Genomic DNA, 20165 nt, shown 5'->3' with positions numbered 1-20165 from the left:
TATGACTTTGAGGGTGGGATTGCATCCCGGGGCATCCTGTTCTGTGTCTCATCCTTTGTCCTCCCAGCTCTGGGTCTGTGGGACAGAAATTGTGGAGGCAGCCTTGTTCCAGGCTCCCTGGGAAAGGGCAGCAGCAGAGTTGATGTGCAGCCAAACAGAAAGGTGGTATCTGAGATGAGAACAGAGCTCCTTGCACCATGGGTCTGGAGGTAACCTGTTCAAGCTCAGACTGTTTGTGCTGCTACCATTTCCTTTAGGTACTCCTCCTCAATGAAGAGCCTCAGCAACAAGTTTGTGCACTTGACCAATTACAGTGTGAACAAGAAGAACACCGAATACAAGTCCAACTTGGATGAAACTGCTTGCCAGGGACACAAGTGGTGGGTGCTGTGAGGGGGGAACTTTCAGTGCACAGGGTCAGCTCTGTCTGTTCTCTGTTAAATCAGCCTTTTTTCAGTGTTACTACCCAAAACTGGAAGGTGTTTTCTGTATCATCTGCTCCTGGCAGGGGAAATGGGGTCAGCAGAGCGATTTCAATTTCGGGACATGGTGTTGAGAAGCAGTGGTGCTGTTTCTGGTCACTTCAGAAGAAGGCTGCAGTCTTGCAAAAGTTTCTGTTCCCTGCTGTCCCATAGGTGGACTGATCCAAGTAGTTAGGCACTTGTCTCTGATTCCACAGTGATGTTTAAACTCTTTTAAAAATAGTCCAGGATAGAGTTCTCAATTTGTGGGCCTGGGCTGGTCTTTTTCACTTCAAAGGGAGCTGTGGAGAGTGATTTGGTGTAATAAAATTGCATTGCTGAGACGTGCTGCTCAGTAGTCTGTTCCTCTGTGGGTACATTGAGAAGGGTCTGCTGTCCCCCAGCATTTGAAATCCTGTGGGACTGAGTTCATGTATTTTTTGGTACCACCATGCAAGTCAAAACTGGCTGCTCCCACATTAAAGATGAGTGGCTGTAATCAACTCCGTCTTGTATGCAGGAAGCCTGACCTTTGGATTCCTGGCCATTAGCCACACAGTCTCATTTAAGCAACATCTGAGCATCCTTGGCTCAGCGTCAGGGTAACTTGCAGCACTTGGTGTGGTGTGGGAAACTCCTACAAAAGCATAAACACTCTTCCCTCACCATCCTTCTTGCCACATTTATGAAAAAAAAAAAATTCTCCACCCCCCAAAGCTTCAGTGAAAATGGCTGTAGTTAAATGGCTTTTGGGGGTCTTGATGGATTCCTGGTGAGCTGCTTTGCAGTGCTCCTGAAGAATGCCTGCAAGAAGGAGAGGTTTGCTAAGGACACAAAGGGGGAGGGAAGAGAAGATCTGGAGCTGACGTACCATGCTCATATGCTAATTTGGGACTTACTACTCCAGTACTGGGACAAGTCTATGACAGATTTATGGTTCTGGTAGCTTGGTCCTGCAAGAACAGGGGCCAGGCTGGGGGAGAATTGCAACCAGGAGTGGAGTGGTTTGAGAATGGCAGAAGGATGCTGTGGTCAGGAAAATGGAGATACATCCCTTAGCTTCCTACTAAAAGCCTTGCCAAGGCTCCGTATTGCTGTTTTCACTTCCCTGGCTGGGCAAGGCTGGGCAGCAAGGGGCTACAAAACAATCTCTTTTGCTTTCTATCTCCCAGGGCACTCAAAGCTCTCTGGACTTACTTGACCCAGAAGGGAGTTAACAGTGAGGCCATCTGGGAGAAGATTAAGGACATCGTTATCAAAACCATAATTGCGTGAGTCTTGATGCCCCTTGCTCTGCTCCTGACTGAAGAGCGCACTCCTGGCCCCTCTGGCTCTTCAGCCCCACTCAGTCTAGTCCTTTGGCTCTTAATCTAAGTGCTGCCACCACTGCTGGCTTCAGTCCCTCTCTTTAAATCCTTTGTTGTGACCTGTTAGCTGTGTTCTTGCTGCTATAGCTGCAAGGCATGAATAGACCTGATACTTCCTGGATCCACCTGCAATGCAGGGGAGAGAACCAGGAGGGTGCAGCATACGTGGCACTCTGCCCAGCTTGCACCCACTGTGCCACTTGTGCAGGATGCTTCAGAATAAAGGTCCCTTGGTGCTGGCTGAATCTTCTATTCAGAAGCGGATCCTGTCTGACAGAGGCCTGGCTTGGGGGGTTGCTCAGGATCTGATACTGGATTCATATACAGTGCAGCAGGAGCTTGCAGGCCTGCTTTGGTCTTTGAGCCCATCCATTCCACAGCACGTGGCTGTGCACGCTCTCTGAGTTGGCAGTGTGCTGCAGTCAGGTCTCTGCTGCCTGTCTGTTGGAAATGAACATTTTTCTCTTGGTTTGCAGATCTGAGCCGTATGTGAACAGCCTGGTGAAGATGTACGTGCGGCGACCGTACTGTTGCCATGAGCTTTTTGGGTTTGATATCATGCTGGATGAAAACCTCAAGCCCTGGATCTTAGAGGTCAACATTTCCCCAAGGTAAAGCAGCTTTTCCTCTGAAGTCTGTCTCTGGGCCAGGGCAGGTGGATGACAGCCTTTTCTTTCTGGCCTATGATGTCCCCTGCACTGAACGGCTGCTTTGAAGACTCCCTCTCCCGATTCCTGCAGAAATCAAAGTCCTTTCTATCTACAAAAGCAGCATCCATCCATCGCTCAGAAACCTGTGCTGGGCATGCCTCAGCTAGAGCCAGGGAATAGTACATTAAAAAAAAAAGACCAAGGAAGAATGTGTCATGTAAGGAATGGGTGACGGCAGAGATTTCTTTGTGTGGGCAGAAGTGCTTGGCAGCTCTGCTGCCTCACGCACCATTCATTCCTCTCCTGCTTGTTCCCTGGCTCCACCTGGCCATGTGGTCTCAGCTCTTCAGGCAGGGCTGGGAGCTGTGGTGTGCCTGGGCACAGCCTGTCCTGCCTACTAGAGTTGGATGGGCATGAACCGGACACAGTAGGGATTGCAGGATTGGTGCTAGGGATGGATTTGCCAATTTCCAACAACCCTCTGGGTGGAAAAACAGAAGCAAACCATTTTTGGTGGGAGGGACACTCCAAAGGGAGTGATTGCAGGGCCGTCGGGCTCAGAACCTCCATTCTAGCACTCAGACTGCTGTGATGTTTCCTTCCTCCAGCCTTCACTCCAATTCACCTCTGGATGTGAGCATCAAGGGCCAGATGATCCGGGACCTGCTTAACCTCGCTGGCTTTGTTCTGCCCAGCACGGACAGCGTAGCCTCACGGCCTCAGACTAGAACTGATTCCACCTGCAGGTCAGCCCCATTCTCTTTCAGGGCAGAAGGGCAAAGCAGGCTTTTCTCTTGGAGGATTTCATTTGGGGGCTGCTCTCAGAGCAGATACTGGTTTCTGTGCTGTCAAGAGCCTGTGCTTGCTAGTCCTTTGGCTGGATGTCTGAGGGACTCGCGTTATTCCCTGGGTATCTGGTTCCTGCAGTCTCTTCAAGGAAGGATTTATGCCTGATTTACAAGTCCATAGTTGGAAGTGAGAGTAGGCCAGGGTAATTCATGCTTGCTCTGCAGTTAGTCAAGTCCTTCTTCCCCCTGCCAGAACTAGCATGATGCTGAGCTGCACTGCCTCTCCATCTGCTTCGAGGACTGGCTGGCTGTGTTGGGGCTGGATCTGCTTACCCCATCCCCCAAAGCTGACATGCTGCCGACTTGAGCAAGAGGAGCACCTGTTATTTTGCAAAGGGTAGAGCAATCTGTTCCTTAGACAGAATTACAGGTGTCAGAAGAGGTAGACCTATGATTGTGGGTGTGCAGTCTTGTCTTGCAAAAAACGAATGCTTTTTTTGCATAAAGCTAATTTCTGAGCGTGTGTGCACCCAGGCCCCTTTTCCTTCCATTTCACCACAGCTTGGGCATTTACTGGTTTCAGACCTTGTGATGTGGGACAAGGAACCAGCCCTGCTCTGTAGCAGAGTGGTTGCTATATGTACACTACTGAAGGGGCAGCTTGCTGGGTTGAACACCAGCGCACAGTGATGTATGGGCGTGAAAGAAGATGGGACTCCTGCCCTCCACCAGCTCTGTGCCTTCAGCAGAGAGAGAGGCTTGGAGCATGGGCCCATTCCAGCCCTGGGAGCTCTCACCAGCTCATCTGTGGCACTTTGATCACAAGCTCGTTTGCAGCTTGTGACTGAGGTGATGAAGGGCAGGTGCCCTTGGAGGAACCTGCAGAGGATTAACCAGATCTTTAACATGGTTCAGATGATGCATTACCAGAGTTCCTGCCTCCAGGGACAGGCTTGCTTAACTGTATCTGCTGCCCTGGAAAGGATGCGAGAGGGTGGTTGTGTTTTTTTTTTTATGTGGGCATAATTCCAGTAGATTTGTGTGTTCCCAAGAAACATGCAGTGTAGCCTCAGGGCTCTGTTTGGATATCTGCACTACTAATCATCTTTGTGGCAGCAGAACAAGTTAGCTGTGTTGATATAAGTGTTAAAAGGTGTTGGGCAAGTATCTCCCAGCCTCTGGCATCCCCAAATGGTTCATTTGGGTGCTTAGAATAATTGAGATGCTTGCTGGTCAGAACATACAAAAGACCAGGATTTCCCATGGCAGGTGGAGCTGGAGATGCATTTGAGTATTGGGAATTCTTGGGTAATGCATGAATGCCTTAATCCCCCAGCGTTCCCTTTCTTGTACAGTATCAGTACTGAGTAGAAGTACACCCAGGCCCAGTGTAGTTAGGGAGCTGCATCTCAGGTGGGATATAAACCTAAGATCCATCCAGGCTTCAAGTGCTCTGAGTCAGGTCACAGTGCATTTCTGTCCCTTTTTCATTCTATATGGGTGGGAGGTGATTGTTAATGTTTTTAGTGAAGGAGTACTGTAGGGCCTGAGCAAGGAGCTGGCAGGATCTCCCTTGTTGCCTCGCTCACATCCTACCTGGATCCCATGCTGATGCATGTGGATGAAGGCTGCGGATGCATCACTGATCTCAGAAATAGTGAAGTCCTCGGAGGAAGCATTCTCTCTTTGATGACATCTTCATGAGGGTGTCATGCTGAGAGGAGCCTTGCAACATCAGGACTTTGCTTTGATAGCTTAAATATTCTACTGTCTTTTTGTGTTCTTAGTCAGGGCAGTGCTTTGAAGGAGAAGCCCAGACCAGCATCTGAGTGTTTCACAGCGGAGAAGTTGAAGAAGGCCTATTACTTGACACAGAAGATACCTGACCAGGTATGGCACAACGGTCCCCGGTACCAAAACTGCCAGAGTACTGCCAAGCCACTGTCTCAAACAATTCCATGTTTGTCTCAGTCCCGTTTCCTGACTGTACCTCTGTGTGGAGACACACAGACTGTGGGGGAGCACCTGGGCTTCAGCAGGTGGCAAGGTTGCAGAAATAAGTCAGGTTTGCTTAAACCATTGTTGTCCTGACTCATGTTTGCATTGAAGTGGACATGTGCTGACGGGGGGGCAGTATCCACTGGTCCCCAGATAGGGTCTGAACGCTGCCTGTTTCTCATATGTCTCTGTGCAGCTCTCGCTGCATTTGTCAGTTGACTGCATACAGGTTAGCTGGGACACTTCCCTTGCGTGCAGCTTCTGTAGCAGAGGCTGACTGGCAGAAGCGGGGTTCTCAGCAGCACTGAGGTCAGCACCGAGTTTAGATTCCTTCATTTTGCGAGTGGCCCGTGTCCCAGGGATCTCAGACTCGCGGAGACCTTTTCCTGGAAGGGTTTGGAGAGAGGGGAGGTGGAAAAAGGAACTGAAAAAACGTAATTCACTTCTCCCTGACCCTGAGATGCTCTTGTCTGCAGGATTTTTATTCTTCTGTCTTGGACATCCTGACTCCGGATGATGTCCGCATCCTGGTGGAGACAGAGGATGAGTATTCCCGGCGTGGGCAGTTTGAGCGGGTGTTTCCCACCCACATCTCCATGCGCTACCTGCGCTTCTTCGAGCAGCCTCGCTACTTCAACATCCTGGTGACCCAGTGGGAGCTCAAGTACTACTTGAATAAACACAAAGGTAACCGCCGTCTGTGAGCTGGCACAGTTACCTGAGTCAGGCAAGTTGCCTGCCTGAGGCCGTGGGGGACTTCTGACCTATTGAGAAGGAGCTGCCTGCCTCCTCGCTGCCCTTAAGAAATACGTTCCCCTCTCAGAATGCTTCAGATGTCAGGAAAAACTTATTCTGAGTTGATCATAGATCTGGTGCTGAGTTTGCCAGCACAATCGAGCATTTCTAGGTGTCTTGGGATATCCTAGTCCACAACTAAAGCAGCGTAGATTCTGCCTTCACCCTGCAACTCTGGCCTCTTATTCCACACCTGTACCTTTTTTTGAGGAAGTATCTTTTTTGGGGGGTTTGTCCCTTACAGGTGATTTGTGAAGTGAATGCAAAATTAGGCCTGTTCCCTGAGTCTACTGCTGCGTTCTAACCTAAGAAGTAGCACCAGTGTGCATGCAGGAGAAAAGGGCATTTTTCTGAAGTACAAGAAATCTAGCTCTTATCTTCACTTTTCCAGGACGCTTCCGTATTCCAACAAAAAGCATCTTTTAGTGAAGTTTGCTGAGCCAGACCCTTTCCTTCCTACACAGGGCAATCCTCCTCAGGGCAATAGGAGGGGCTGTTCAGGAGAGAAAACTGAGTTGTAGTGTGAGATGTTAGAGAACACAGAGAGCCTGTGCCTCAGGGCTCTCCTTCAAGCCCCTGCCTTAACTGGAGAGGTTTCTGAAGGAGCCAACTCTCCACTGATACAACTGTATGTGCTTCTAATGTCAGCACTTTACATAATGCACAGCAAAACAAACAAACAAACAAAAAAACCCCAACCAACCCAAAAAACAGGGCGGGGGGGGTTGGGAGGAAAAGCTTTTGTCACTCTTCAGTGGTATTTAAGCTAATATCAAAGGGGTCAGTAACTGTCTTTCAAAGAGATAATAACCTTGTAGCCCTCTCCAGCTGTGCTGTCAGCATGTGTCATTCTTTGCCTCGCTAATGCCTTTTCTGGATGCTCTTCTGTCAGTTGGAAGAAAGACCCTGTCATCGTTTTCACTGAAGTGCTGCCCAGAGCTCTGCTACTTGGGCTGAGCCCTGGCTTAGTGCTCCAGCATCCTCCTGGCAGCCCAGCAAACAGCTCTATCCCTTTGCTGCCCTTCATCTGTGAGCAAAACCCAGCCTCTGTCCCCTTTCTTTTCACATCCATTCCTCACAGCCCTCATCTCTCCCTGGCCAGTAAGTTCAGAGCCTTGTCTGGTGCCCAGAGCTGGGGCAGCGCTGCCCAGCTGTCCTGCTCCTCTCAATCCCCAACACATGTTTTTTTTCCAGGGTCCTGGGGCATGCTGAAAGGTCACTGAGGAGCACAGTTTGGGAAGCAAGGGTTCCTCCTATAGCTAGTGCTGGTATCATATAGCAAAGCACAGCAACCCCAGCTGGAGAGCTTCAAGTTCCTGGTTGTTGCTCTGCTGGTTTATGAATCTCAAGGCACCTTAGCCTCGTCTGTGTCAGGAATGGAGCCCAGGTCTCAGCCCATATTGAGCTTTTTTTCCCTCTCTGGCCTGAATGTTTCTGGGCAGGGAGGAGATGATGCAATTGGTAGATGTTGTGCACGGAGGAAGCTGCCTGAGCTGCCATCCTCTGGGAAAGGAACTGGTGACTGCAAAGCTGCTCTATATCTGCACTGTAGGAACTTTCACCACCGCAACCCAAATCAGGTGCTGCTGTTGGCAGGCACCAGGCTCAAGGGACTGCCAGTCTGGTCCAAATCAGCAAATCCTGTGCTGCCCCAGTTTCCCTGTGTAGCTGAGCCTGCTGCTCGGTGTGTCTGGCTCCCTGGGAGGAAGGCAGGCACTGCAGCAGCCCATGTGCTATAGCGTTCAGTGATGTTTGCTCATACAAAGGGTGAATGCCGTTGGTTTACCCCATGTTTGCTGGGCTTAGGGATGCATTCAGGTTATTACTGCATGGTCAGTTCACTCCGTGCAGCATTTTTTGTGTTCCCTAAGCTGGGGGAGATGCAGCTGTCTATGAGCTTCCCAATTCATTCTTGCTTCTCGTCTGTTCTGTCACCTCCTAGGTCTGGAGCTACTGAAGAAATGGTGTGTCAAAGGCTACCACGTTGGGACAGGGATGGATTTGGCCCAGATGGTGAGCATAGCTATGGATAAGTCAGGGAAAGGTTGCTGTGAAGAGAGGGGCAGAGAGCCTGTGAATCTGTGGGTTGTCTAATTCAGGAGCTCTTTCTGCTTGTTCCACTTTCTGTGCCTCCTGCCCTACCTCTTTGTGCTTTGTGCTGTTCTTCCCTCTCTGCTAAGGCCTCCAGCACTCTGGAAAAACCCGCGTTTCTCTATCTCCCACACTAATATAAAATCTGCACAGTAGATCAAATTGCAACCACTTTGCATCCAAAAATTGTTGGGCACAATGGGCACAGCCTGACATACTTAGCATCCGGCCTGCCCTTTATTCCCCTTGGTAAGGGAACAATCTCCGTCTGTCACTCCTGTGCCTCAGAGCAGGCTGATCCAGTGAAGAAACCCACTCTTATGACCTCAGGATGCTCTGTTCCCACTTACAGCAGAGGGATTCATTAAGCAGGGAGTGAAGACTGCTCTGTTTGCTATTCTGGGAACAGTCTGGTGGCAGTGATGATGCGCAGCAGTGTGAGGCAGTTGAAGCTGAAGCACAGTAGGGCAGCCTACAGCAGATCCCAGCCTGTTCTCTGTGCACTGAAGGCTGGGGGATTTTGTCATAGCTTAAATAGCCTTTTGGTTGTCTTTCTCTCCTTCTCCAGTGGTCATTGCCAAAGTCCTTCTTCCTCCAGAAAAGCAGTGTTCAATCAAATGGCTTCAGCAAACTGGAACCGGACAGGCTGGGGTGAGTTTTCCCTGGCTGGGATATGCACAGTGTGACTTTGGGACTGGTGTCCAGAGAGAACTGGCAACAGGAAAAGCAGCTTTGTTTCAGGGGAGAGAGAAAGTGATTGGCTTACAGGGTCTGAGGCCAGCATCTCATTTATGGAGAGCGACTGGTAGGGCTGGCGTAATGTCTACAAGACTGGGCTTGTGTCCTTGGCACTGTATGCCCTGCTCAGATGGTGCAAGGCCCCAGTACAGCTGGTGTGAGTGTTTCTGGAAAGTGGCTGTTGTGGTCCAGGATGTGCTGACAAAATGTGTCCCACAGAAACCTGCACCACCTTGATGGAGAGCAGAGGCTCTGCCCCAGTGCAGGGCTGGGGGAGCAGCAAGGTCTGTGGGGCTGCTGTGCTCTGCCAGCTTCACTGAATGAAGTTGGGCTGCAGGGTGGGTGCCACTGGCCTGGGCAGCTTGATACAAGACTGTGGTTCCTCTGAGTGAGCCAAGTGAAGTGCTGGCCTCTGGAGTTAAGGAAGAGGAGATCTTGTGCCCAGACCAGAATGGGCTTGGGTTTTCATGCAGCCAGAAAGGCCAACCCCTGACTCTAATATTTCTCTTGCAGCAACCTCCTCTCCCCAAACAGTGGAGACCTTGTGAGATGCCTGGAGCCCAGCCCTGCTCAGAGCTTACCTCTCTACAAATGCACTGTTGGAGCTGACCAGAAACCTGATGGCTGCCTCTCAGACACTGCCCTGGTGCTGTGAGCAGGCAGCTGCCTTCCCTCCCTGGGGACACCTCAACCTACCTCAAAGCAAGACAGAAGCTGGCTCTGGAGCACAAGTCCTGTGATGCTCCCTGCACTGCACACTTGCCAGTGGGCTGTTCCTGGAGAGAGCTGTGTGACTCGATTTTTAAAACAAATGGCAAAACCTGGCCAAGTTGGGTTTGTGGCTGTTGTTCAAGCCTGATGTGGTGATGGTTTCCTTGTGTAGGATCTGGCTGAGTTGGGCGCCGGCTCCCTCTTTCCTTCCCTCATCTGTATGGGTTGAACCCCTCCTTGCCTGTGTCGCTTTGCACTAACCCTGAGCTCCAGAGAGCCAGCAAAGTTGTCTGCTCCCCTCTCACTGCAGGCCAAGGCAAGGGAGGGCCAGCTGACACTCTGCTCTTTTGGAAGGAGCAGGGCTTGGGCCTTCCAGCCCGTAGGTTTTTATCCTATCTGAGTACTTGTGCCCGCATCCTCTGGTTTCTGCCCACTGCTGCCCCAAGCCCTGGCCTGGCTCCCAGCTGCAGTGGGGCTGGGGAAGGAGCAGCCCCTCACTGCTGTTGGCTCTGTGGTACCCTGCAGTGTGCACACTGGGGACTGCAGATGGGTGCTACTCTCCTGCTCTCTATTTTTCTCTTCATTTCTCGAGAATTTCCATTAAACTTTTGCACATGGCTGCTCTTGTGCCCTCTCTGTCTCATCACACCTGGTGGTCCCTTTCGTGGTGAGGGCACAGTGGGTTCTTGGCTGGGGTGCCCTGGAGCTGGGGCTTGCAGAAAGCCCTTCCCTCTGTTTTCCCTGCAGCCCCCCATGCCCGCAGCAGGCCTTGTTTTCTGGTCTCCTTGGTGACAATCTCATCGCTCCTCGGCTTCTCTCCAGCACCTGAAAATAGCCACCGAAAGTGGAGATGCCTGCTGCCAGCACCGCCGCCGTGGCCAGGCTGGAGCCAGGCTGCCCTGCTCGGGGCTGGACACTTACATCTGCAGGCCAGTATCACACAGTAGAGAGGCAGCCTGGGGGAACCCTTGTGTCACCCCAACACCACTGGCTCGTGTCCTGCCTCATACCTCCTCCTTTTCTCCCTGTCTTTGGGTAATGCCTTTGCTATAGCTCTTGATGTAGTTCCCTTCGCTCCTCGCAGCCCATACAATGTGCATGGGGGTGCTTGTGGCCGCCCCTGCATCCCATGGGTATTTTGGGAAGCTGTCGGCTGTGATTTAAAACCATCTGCCTGGCACCCATCTGGGGGCCCATGGCCCTGCTCCCTGCTTTGACCGGGGTCCAGCTGTCCCCTGGGGTGAGCTGGAGTCACCCTGTCTGTATGTCCGGCCATGGGTCTGCTCGCCCACGGCTGCTCTGGGGCTGGCCCGGCAGTGGGCCAGGGCGATATTTGAACCTTCCTGAAATAGAAACGGAGCTGGGAGCAAGCATGGGGTGGGAGGGGGTGGCCCAGTAGGGTAAGGGAAGAGGTTTTTGGGTTGGGAACGTGAGATCTGGGGGCCGGGAATAGGCTGGACGGCAGCAGGACCCCAGGATGAGCCGTGGCATGGGGACAGAGTGCCCAGCCAAGCTGTCCTTGTGTCCCACACTGTGCTGGCTGTCACTGGGGCCACCTATCCAACATCCTGCAGTACACGTGGTGCCGTACCCCTGCTCCTGCTGCAGCAGCCACATCCTGGTACTGCTGAGTCGTGCTCTGGGTAAAAAAGTTGGTGGGCTGGGGATAGCTTTTCCTCCTCTGGCCATCCATCCATCCCCCATGTCCCCAGGTGCAGCAGGTGCTGCAGGCTGAGATGACGGGGTGACACTATGAGTGCTGCCTGGTGGCAGTGACCCCCCCCCCCCCGTTGGAGGGGGCATGGCTGGCATTGCTGAGTGACACACTATCTGCCAGGCCCCGGCCAGCCGCGGGCCCAGAATAGCAGCGCTGCCCTGCAGTCAGCATGGAGCAACTCTCCAGCCCTGCTGCTCCCCAGGTACCCTCAGGACGGGTGGGGGGCCAGGCTCGGTAACCCCCACTTGGGACCAGCCATGCCGGGTGGGGGGTTGGTGGCACCTTTTCTATGGCTGGATTGGTGTGGGGACAAAGACACAGGACACAGCACGACAAGCCTGCCTGTCCCCACTGTCCCCAGCTGCTGGGGAATGATTGGGGTGGGGGTCATTTGTGTAAGGTCACCTCCCTGCCAGGGCGGCTCTGGACTCCTTAGAGAGCAATCCATGTGGCTTTGTTGTTGTGGGGTGGTATGTAAACATTGGTTCTGCTGCCAGCTCTGCCCATGATCCATGCTGCTTTGTTATGGTAGGGTCTCCTGGGGGACTGATGGGGGCACGGGGCCAACCGGCTGGTTCTGATTGTCCCCCCTCCTGCCTGGGCTGCCCCTTTGTTATTGCAGGATCTCCCAGCGTGAGGCTGGGCATACCTAGACCCGTGTGGCAGGTGTGATTGGCAGGACTTTCAGCATCAGAGGAAGCTGGAGTGGGATTTACACCTTGGGGACCAGGGGAGGGAGAGGAAGGGCATGGGGGTTGCCTCAGCTCGGACAGTGAAGGGAACACTGTGTGTTCTGGAATCCCATGTCCTGCACCTTCTCTACCAGGAACAGACAAATTCTGTCCCAATGGGGCCTATGCTGGCAGGGAGCTCTCTGGGGGCTGCAGCCTGGGGAGGGATGTGGTGGGGGGCAAGGTGGGCTAGCTGCTGCTGACCCCCCTGTCTCTGCATGCCCCTGCAGATGGTGCTGCTGGATGCTGCTGCCCGCCCCATGGAGGAAGGTGGGTAGCAAGCAGGGGGCCGAGCAGCGTATATATGGATAGCAGGTGGGGCTGGCTCACTCATGCAATGAGTGCATAAGCCCTTGGCCTGCTTGGAAAACCCATGTCACCCCACTCAACTCTTTCCAGTCTGAACAGCTGCTGTGCTCTGCACTGCCTCTGTCCCTGCAGAGTGGGGTCTGGGGGTTCTGCTGCACTGAGACCCAGCAGCTCAGCTCATTGCTGGGGTAGGTGTGCCCACAGGGTTCCCAGAGGCACTACATCCCAGGGGGGAAGAGGAGGAGGAGGAGGAAAAGCAGAAAGGCTCCGGGCCCATCACTTTCACGCTGGGCAATGAGATCCTGGGGCTGGAACCTGACAACAATTTCCAGAGCCCTGATGCTGAGGTCTACATGCACTTCATGAGGAGTCACTGCTGCTATGACGCCGTCCCCACCAGCTGCAAGCTTGTTGTCTTCGACACCACGCTGGAGGTGAGGCCACGAGGATCACTGGGGACAAACTGGGCAGGGGATCCTCAGTGTCTTCCTGACCCCGCTCCCTTCTCTGCTGGCAGATCAAGAAGGCTTTTGTGGCACTGGTGGCCAACGGGGTGCGGGCAGCCCCACTGTGGGACAGCAAGATGCAGACCTTTGTGGGTGAGTTCCAGGGCAGCCGGGGCAGCAGAGGGACTGCTGCGGGATGTGGGCAGAGTGGGCAGCCCCATGTCTCTGCAGGGATGCTCACCATCACTGACTTCATCAACATCCTGCACCGCTACTACCGCTCGCCCCTGGTGAGTGCCCCAGACTGCAGTGCGCATGATCCTGTGCTCAGGGTGATGGGAGGGATGCGGGGGAATGAGGCAGCCCTTAGCCATGCCACCCTGAGTAGGGCATCTCCCTGCCCTCAGGTCCAGATCTACGAGGTGGAGGAGCACAAGATTGAGACGTGGAGAGGTAGAAGCTGGAGGTGACGGGGGGTGTCTGGGCTGGGGACGTCCGTCATGTTCAGCGTGGGGGTGGCTCTAGGAGTGTGGGACACCACTTGCAGCTCTCTCCCTTTGCAGAGGTGTACTTGCAGGGCTCCTTCAAGCCACTGGTCTACATCTCCCCAAGTGATAGGTGAGCTCCTGCCCAGGGGGGAGATCTGGCAAGACCCCCAGCCAGGGGTGGGCACCAACTCAGGGCACCGGAGGGCTTCTGGGCACAGCCACATCCCCCCACCTGCAGCCTCTTCGACGCCGTCTACTCCTTGATCAAGCACAAGATCCATCGCCTGCCTGTCATTGAGCCCATCTCAGGCAACGTGCTGCACATCCTCACCCACAAACGCATCCTCAAGTTCCTCCACATCTTTGTGAGTACGAGGTGGAACAGAGATGGGGCAGTCTGTCACCACAGGGTGGGGTATGTGCACGACGTGTGCTCACGTGCACTGCCTGCTTCAGGGCTCCACCATCCCCAAGCCGCGCTTCCTAAAGAAAACAGTACAGGAGCTGTGTGTCGGCACCTTCCGTGACGTGGCTGTCGTACCTGAAAACGCTCCTGTGTATGCTGCTCTGGAGATCTTTGTGGACCGCCGTGTCTCTGCGCTGCCCGTTGTTAATGCTGCAGGTATCCTATAGCTCCTACCCTATGCCCACCTCAACATCCCCTCCTGCCATCCCCTCCTCACCCCCTCCTCTGTCTCCTTACAGGTCAAGTGGTTGGGCTCTACTCCAGGTTTGATGTCATTGTGAGTACTGAGCGTGTTGGCGCGGCCATGGTGGCAGTGGGAGCACATCCTGAGCATCATCATTCCTCCCAGCACCTGGCAGCCCAGAAGACCTACAACAACCTGGATATCAGCGTGCGGGAGGCGCTGCAGCAGCGCACTGTGTGCCTGGAGGGCGTCCTCACTTGCTACCCCCACGAAACCATGGAGGACATCATCGACCGCATTGCTGAGGAGCAGGTGAGGTGGCAGGAGCACATCCCTTCCATTCACCCGTGCCACTCCCTGCTCGCCGCCCACCTGTGATACTCTGCACCCACAGGTCCATCGCCTGGTTCTGGTGGATGAGAACCGGTACCCGCGGGGCATCGTCTCTCTCTCTGACATCCTCCAGGCCCTGGTGCTCACTCCCGCAGGTATCGATGCTCTTAACTCTTAGCCCACGACGCTCCATCTTTCTCCATTCGCACCCTCCATTTCTCTCCACTTCAGGTAGGCGCTGCCCCTCTGCCACTGCAGAGCTGGCCAGGGAGGGAGGGTCTGGGGGCTCTGGGGGTGCCCAGGTGATGACAGCGGGACCAAGGTGATGATTGTCCCAGGCTCTCTAGATGGGATGCAGGTTGCACAGTTCTTTGGGCAGAGTGATGGTTTTGGGGGCGTGATGCAGCCCAAGACAAAACTTAAACTTTTGGCATCGCCTCCTGGTCTTCATGCCCACCTGGTCTCTAGCAGTGCCTTGTGCATAAGGTGACAGGGCTGCATTAAGCAGGCATGGGACTTGCACATTGCCCACATAGGTAGCAGTGCCAGGGGGAGACCAACAGTATATCCTCCTCCAGACCAACCCCATCTTCTTCACCAGTGCTTGCACACAAGTCCGGGATGAAGGTTGTCCCTGTGCTCTGTGTCCCGTGGCTGCAGGGCAGGATGCAGTGCTATGCTGCAGGGTCCCAGCCCCAGTGTGGTGCTCAGCCCCGGTGTGGTGCCCACAGGGGGGTTATGGCCTTGCACGCTCTCTCACCCTGCAGGCATTGACCGACACTCGCTCTGAGGACACCAGGGAAGTGCCACAGGCTCATCCAATGCAGGACCTCTTGCTTGGGTACCGCAGGGCCGTGGAAGGAGGCTTGGGGCCCAGGGGCTCTCCATGGGGGGGGGCTGCCCACCTGCCCTGGCCCTGGGATTCACTCTGAGCCTGGGGCCAACTCCTGCCAACCTTGGGGAGGAACAGAGCAGGGGGAAAAAGGGTCCAAGGGTGCCTCCAGACTGCGAGCACACAGGGATGCTCAGTAGGCACCATGCCACCAGGAGCTGTGCAGCTGGACAAATGGACACCTGCATGGCCCTGGGGGACCTGCAACATCCCCCCCCTCCTGGCAACTGCTGTCCCCTCTGCTACGAGACCCCAGTGCTTCAGGTCCCACTGTTTGTGGTGGGTGCCTGGGAGGAGCGCATGGCTCAGCTGCACGCACAGGCTTGTTTTTTGTAGGGTCTCCAGGGCTTGAGTGCCCTGGTAGAGGTGCTCGCAAGGGGACCCTGTACACTGATATGGGGATGGGGGGTATTTATTTATTTGCCAGTCTCTTCAGCCTTGCTGGAATAAAGCAGCCTGCCCTAGGCACTGCGTTGTGGCCTTTCTGGGCATGCAGCCTGGCACAGCTCTTTGGGATAGGGCTGGGGATGGGGTGCCCACCTCAGCACAGCCAGAGGGATGGGGATGTTGGCTCACTCTGGGGTGTGCAGCTCAGTGGCTCCAGTGGGGCTAAGATGACCCTTGAGCCATCCTTCCCCCACTACTTTGCCCATGCTCCCATAACCGCATTGCTGGGGAAGGACAGCTGACAGCAAAAGATCCTCTGTGCTCTGTAGTCCCGTGCTGCCAGGAGACGGTGCCAGCACCCATCCCTGTAGGATCACCTGGCTCCATCCCTTGGAACCGCACACAAAACCCCACCACTCAACCCCAAAACCTGCTGGCAGCTCAGCCCTGCACTGCGAGAAGGGGGACACTGAGGCACGGAGAAGGGGCTGGGGCCAAGGTCAGTTATTCAGGCAGGACCCCAGGCACAGCTCCACACGCAGCGACACAATCACGGGACGAAGAACACCCACCCAATAGCTGCAAACCCCTCCCTGTGCCCTCTGGTTCCTGGGCATGGGGCAGACTGGGGCACTCCCGGTGGCATGTGAAAGGCACAACGATGCCCTGAGCTCAGGGGGCCCCCGGGCGAGCGATGAACTCCAGGTTGATGGGCTTGTCAGCCACCAGGACGATGCGGGACACAGACGTCACCTCCACACCGCGGGGGTCTGGCCGCACCTCGAAGGCTTGGATGATCTGTTGGGGCAGACAGAGGGGCAGCAGTGCCTCGGGACCACCCCAGACCATCCAGCATAGCTCATGAAGAGCTTCCCAGGATGGGAGACCCCACTCACCCTGGCGAGGGCCAGGTGCATCTCCAGCTCAGCAATGCGGCGACCAACACAGGCACGGACCCCATAGCCAAAAGGGATGGAGCTGAAGGGGTGGTGGGGGGAACCGTGTCCCCGGAGCCAGCGCTGGGGCAGGAACCGCTCTGGCTCGGGAAAGTAGGTCTCGTCATGGGACATGGCATAGTGCGCCAGGACAAAGAGGGTCTGTGGGGTGAGAAGGGGTTAATGCCCTTGGATGCAGTGGGGTATCCCCAGCACAGCCCCCACTCACGTTCTTGGGGAAGAGGTAGTCTCCGATGATGATGTCCTTCTCATAGAAGACCCTGGCGTTGGTGGGCACCACGGGGTACACCCTGAGCCAGGATAGGGGGAGAGGTGTTGTGGGAGACAGACCCAGCCAAGCCCAAGGCAGGAACCAGGGGGAGTATCTTTTGCTGCTTGGTGGCTCTATCTCCCTCTCCAGGAAGGAGATAGGTGGCTGAGTGCGGCCCCAAGGGGCTGTAAACCACTCTGCACCCTGGCCGATGCTCCCATGTCCCACTCCCTGGGTCCCCCACTAAGCACATGCCCTCATGTGGGGGAACAGGCTGTGCCAATCCAACTACTCACCCCAACCCAAGAGGGAACAGGGGCTGTACCTCAATGTCTCCTTGATAACAGCCCGGAGCATCGGCATCTTGGGGATATCCTCAGCACCAGGAAACCGGTCTGGGGGCACAACAGCTTTCAGCTCCTGATACAGGGTCTCCTGGATGCCCAAGTCCCGGGAGAGGTGGTAGAGGGCCCAACACAATGTGTTGGAGGTCTGGGGGTGCAGAGGGAAAACAGGGGTGAGAAGCAGTGAGAAGGGGGAAAGTGAGGCGTGGAGCAGACAGGTGGCAGAGGGGATTATGGGGTCTCCACTGACTACTTCCCTGCCCGTGCCCCTAGCATTGAGATTTCTGGGGATGCCCCGGTGGCCCTCACCGTGTCCACGCCAGCCAGCAGCAGCTCGGCCACACTGCCATACACCTCGTCCAGACTGAGGTGGCCACTGGCCAGCAGGTAGCTCAGGTAGCCCTGAGACACCTCCTTGCCCTTCTCCACGTGCCCCTCCAGCTCCTTCATCTTCCGATCGATCAGCCTCTTGCCTGCAGGGATGGACACCCGATGCTGACATAGCGGGTGGTGAAAACCAGGTGGCCAAAATCACTGCTCCCCATTCAGGATCACAGAGGTCCAAACCCAATCCATGGCTCACCAAAGGCAAAGATGGTGTCCCAGCTGTCCAGGTAGCGGTCCCAGAAGGGCAGCACCTTGCGGCTCCAGCGGGGCAGGACAGTGGCAAAGATAGAGTTCTTGAACATGAGGTTGATGGAGTCGATGAAGTGCTGGGTCTCGGCAGGGACCTGCTGCTTCAGGCACCCAATGCGGGTCTCGAAAAGGATATAGGAGATCCCTGCGGGGGACAGGCGGCATCCAGAGCCCCGCGGGGATGGGGGGAGCGGAGTGGGGCTGAGGCCCCCCTACCTTCCAGGGCGAAGCGGTACAGCAGATTGGCCACATCCCCCACCAGCACCCCTGAGGGGCTGCGGCTCCGCTCGTCCCGCAGCCGCACCATCAGGTCAGACACCACCTCACCGATGGCATCCGCGTACAGCACCGCCTCCGAAGGCTTCAGCAGCCGCTTGTTGAGGACCTGCCGCAGGCGGTACCAGCGCTCCCCTTCCCTGCATGGGGATGGGACTCGGTGCATCCCCAATCCATGGGAGCATCCTGCACCACGCCACCCCAATCCCTGGCAATCTGTCCACCCACCCTGGCCGTGCCCTTCTGCTCGGGCCAGAAGGAGCAAAGGGAGCTCCTATTCACATCCCCGCATCGCTGTGGGGACGGACTCACTCAGTGAAGGGTCCATAGGGCAGGCGTCGCGTGTCCCGGTGCTCCTTCCATAGGGCCATGTCGCTCCGCATCGGGTACTTGCCCTCCTGCCGCAGCAGCTGCTCCAGCACCACTGGGCTCCCGATGTTGATATTCTGGTAGTGTCCAAAGGTCGACTTCCAGATGGGGCCATAGATGCGCCGGGACATTAGCTGCAATGCATGCACGGGACAAGGTAGGGTGAGTAGTACATCAGGGTAGGGGGCAGCACTCAGCACTGAGCACAAACTGGTGCATGGCACAGAGTGGTGCATCCATTGTCCACCCCACGGTGCATAGAGAGCCTTGGCAAGACCCAGAGAGGATAGCAGGAACAGGAACAACTGCCATGCACAGGGCAGGAAGATGCAGGCCCATTGTGGTGGCTGTCAGCAGATCCACAGAATCACCCAATCCACACTCTGCTAAACCCGAGGACAGCCCTTGAACCCACTGCTGATAAGGGTGGTTAATGATCAGCGCTGGGCACAGCGCTGGGGCCACACAAGGCCTTGGGGACGTACCATCCAGGGAAAATCCAACAGCACTAGTCTTTCTCTGGGCTCAGAGTTCTGCTGTGCTCATCCCCTAACTCTAACCCTAATCCTACACCCACCAAAGCCACGGCCCTCTCAGAACACCACTACCCCAGGCACTCTGGGGTCAGCTGAGCACCCCCTTGTCATCCACAGGGATGACATTTCCAGGGGGTGTGTGACACCTTGCTGGGCACCAAGAGGCCCTCTGGAGCTGGGCTGGGCCTGGGGAACTGTGAGCACCCTACAGGGAAGCCCCGGTCCCCATTCCCCCTGGCTGCTGGGATGCACGTGGTACAATCTCCCTTGGTGACTGCGTCGCAGGCTGAGCCCAGATTCATCTGAATTCGTCACCACCAGGAGACAGACGTTCCTTGTGCGTGGTGGCAGCAGGAGGGGGAGGGACGGACGCCCCAGTGCTGCAGGCAGCATCCCAGGAAGAGGGGCCTGAGAGGTAGGGTCACCCAGGCTGTGGGTTAGGGTCAAAGCCTCTCTGCCATCGGGTGCTCGCAGCCACAACCCAACACAACGCAGGCCTTGTGCAGCAAGGCAGGGAGAAGCTGCTGGGATCCAAGGAAGGCATCTCCAGAGCTGTTTGCGAAGCTGGGCCTTGCTTGGAGCCTCGTGGAGCAGCAGGGACCCATGCCCGCTCCCTGACCCCTGCTGCCCTGTGACACTCCCTTCCCCAACAGCAGTGCCAGCTGCTTTGTGGTGTAGGGAGGCTCCATCCTGCACTCCTCCTGTTCCCATCCTGCACTCAGCTCCCGGACGTGGCAGGTCAGAGCTCCCGGCCGCTGGAGGATGGATGCCGCTTGGCTCACGGCCAGCCAAGCCCATGTCTTGCTTCATCTAATGTATGAGGAAATGTTTGGAGAAGGAAACAAACACCTCTGCCTGTTTCTATTCTGCGTTCCCAGGCACCACCTGCCCCACATCTAACCCCAGTGCTACTGGCTTGGGGTGCCAGGACCCCCTGCACACAGCCCCCAGACAACTGGGGACCGTTGCCGTGCCCAGCTCAGGGACTGGGGCCAGCTGTAGGGACCCTTCGGTGCCCCGCTCTGTGCATCACCCCAGGGGTAGCTGGGTGTTCCATCCCCCAACGCTGCCCACCCCCATCTCCCCGCAGTCACTCAGTGCTCACCCCACGCCGGTCCCCGGCATACCTCTGTCGCAGCATCACTCCCCACCGCATCCCCAGAGCATCCCCTCGTCTCCACACCCCCCGGGACCCCCCGGGCACCTGGAGGCGGTGCGTGTGCAGCAGGTAGCCGCGCAGGAAGAG

At 55.7% G+C, this 20165-nt stretch overlaps 3 protein-coding genes across 6 annotated transcripts; 2 read left to right on the top strand and 1 right to left on the bottom strand.

Moving 5' to 3' along the window:
• The first annotated feature begins 31 nt into the window (after positions 1 to 31).
• On the top strand, positions 32 to 10218 carry LOC104911681 (tubulin polyglutamylase TTLL4-like). The gene is made up of 10 exons (XM_010713625.3): positions 32 to 162; positions 258 to 380; positions 1634 to 1732; positions 2305 to 2439; positions 3087 to 3224; positions 5054 to 5156; positions 5741 to 5951; positions 8002 to 8072; positions 8719 to 8801; positions 9402 to 10218. The coding sequence occupies exons 1-10, from the start codon at positions 143 to 145 to the stop codon at positions 9541 to 9543; spliced, it is 1125 nt and encodes a 374-aa protein (XP_010711927.1). The 5' UTR covers positions 32 to 142; the 3' UTR covers positions 9544 to 10218.
• A 1219-nt stretch (positions 10219 to 11437) lies between these two features.
• On the top strand, positions 11438 to 15633 carry PRKAG3 (protein kinase AMP-activated non-catalytic subunit gamma 3). Of its 4 annotated transcripts, none has more exons than XR_794117.3 (13): positions 11438 to 11518; positions 12278 to 12317; positions 12561 to 12790; positions 12874 to 12955; positions 13034 to 13092; positions 13210 to 13255; positions 13366 to 13420; positions 13529 to 13655; positions 13747 to 13912; positions 13996 to 14033; positions 14106 to 14252; positions 14335 to 14504; positions 15041 to 15633. XR_794117.3 is itself a non-coding variant. In XM_010713624.3 (13 exons), exons 1-13 carry the CDS (start codon positions 11486 to 11488, stop codon positions 15061 to 15063), a joined length of 1152 nt encoding a protein of 383 aa, XP_010711926.1. In that variant the 5' UTR covers positions 11442 to 11485; the 3' UTR covers positions 15064 to 15633. The 4 variants fall into 4 exon arrangements, 1 of the variants encoding a protein (XP_010711926.1); XR_794116.3 differs by having other exon boundaries at positions 12549 to 12790; XM_010713624.3 differs by having other exon boundaries at positions 11442 to 11518; positions 12549 to 12790; positions 14335 to 14428.
• A 400-nt stretch (positions 15634 to 16033) lies between these two features.
• On the bottom strand, positions 16034 to 20165 carry LOC100539204 (sterol 26-hydroxylase, mitochondrial; the record flags this gene model as incomplete). The annotated part of the gene is made up of 9 exons (XM_003207630.2): positions 16034 to 16350; positions 16449 to 16649; positions 16717 to 16798; positions 17084 to 17250; positions 17412 to 17575; positions 17686 to 17883; positions 17955 to 18154; positions 18327 to 18517; positions 20124 to 20165. Coding segments are annotated over 9 exons (1371 nt in total), but the record flags the coding sequence as incomplete, so codon positions are not given.

Source organism: Meleagris gallopavo, chromosome 7 (assembly GCF_000146605.3).
Source record: "Meleagris gallopavo isolate NT-WF06-2002-E0010 breed Aviagen turkey brand Nicholas breeding stock chromosome 7, Turkey_5.1, whole genome shotgun sequence".
Lineage (NCBI taxonomy): Eukaryota > Metazoa > Chordata > Aves > Galliformes > Phasianidae > Meleagris > Meleagris gallopavo.
The sequence above is the reverse complement of the archived record's forward strand: the minus strand, read 5'-3'. Positions and strand labels throughout refer to the sequence as shown.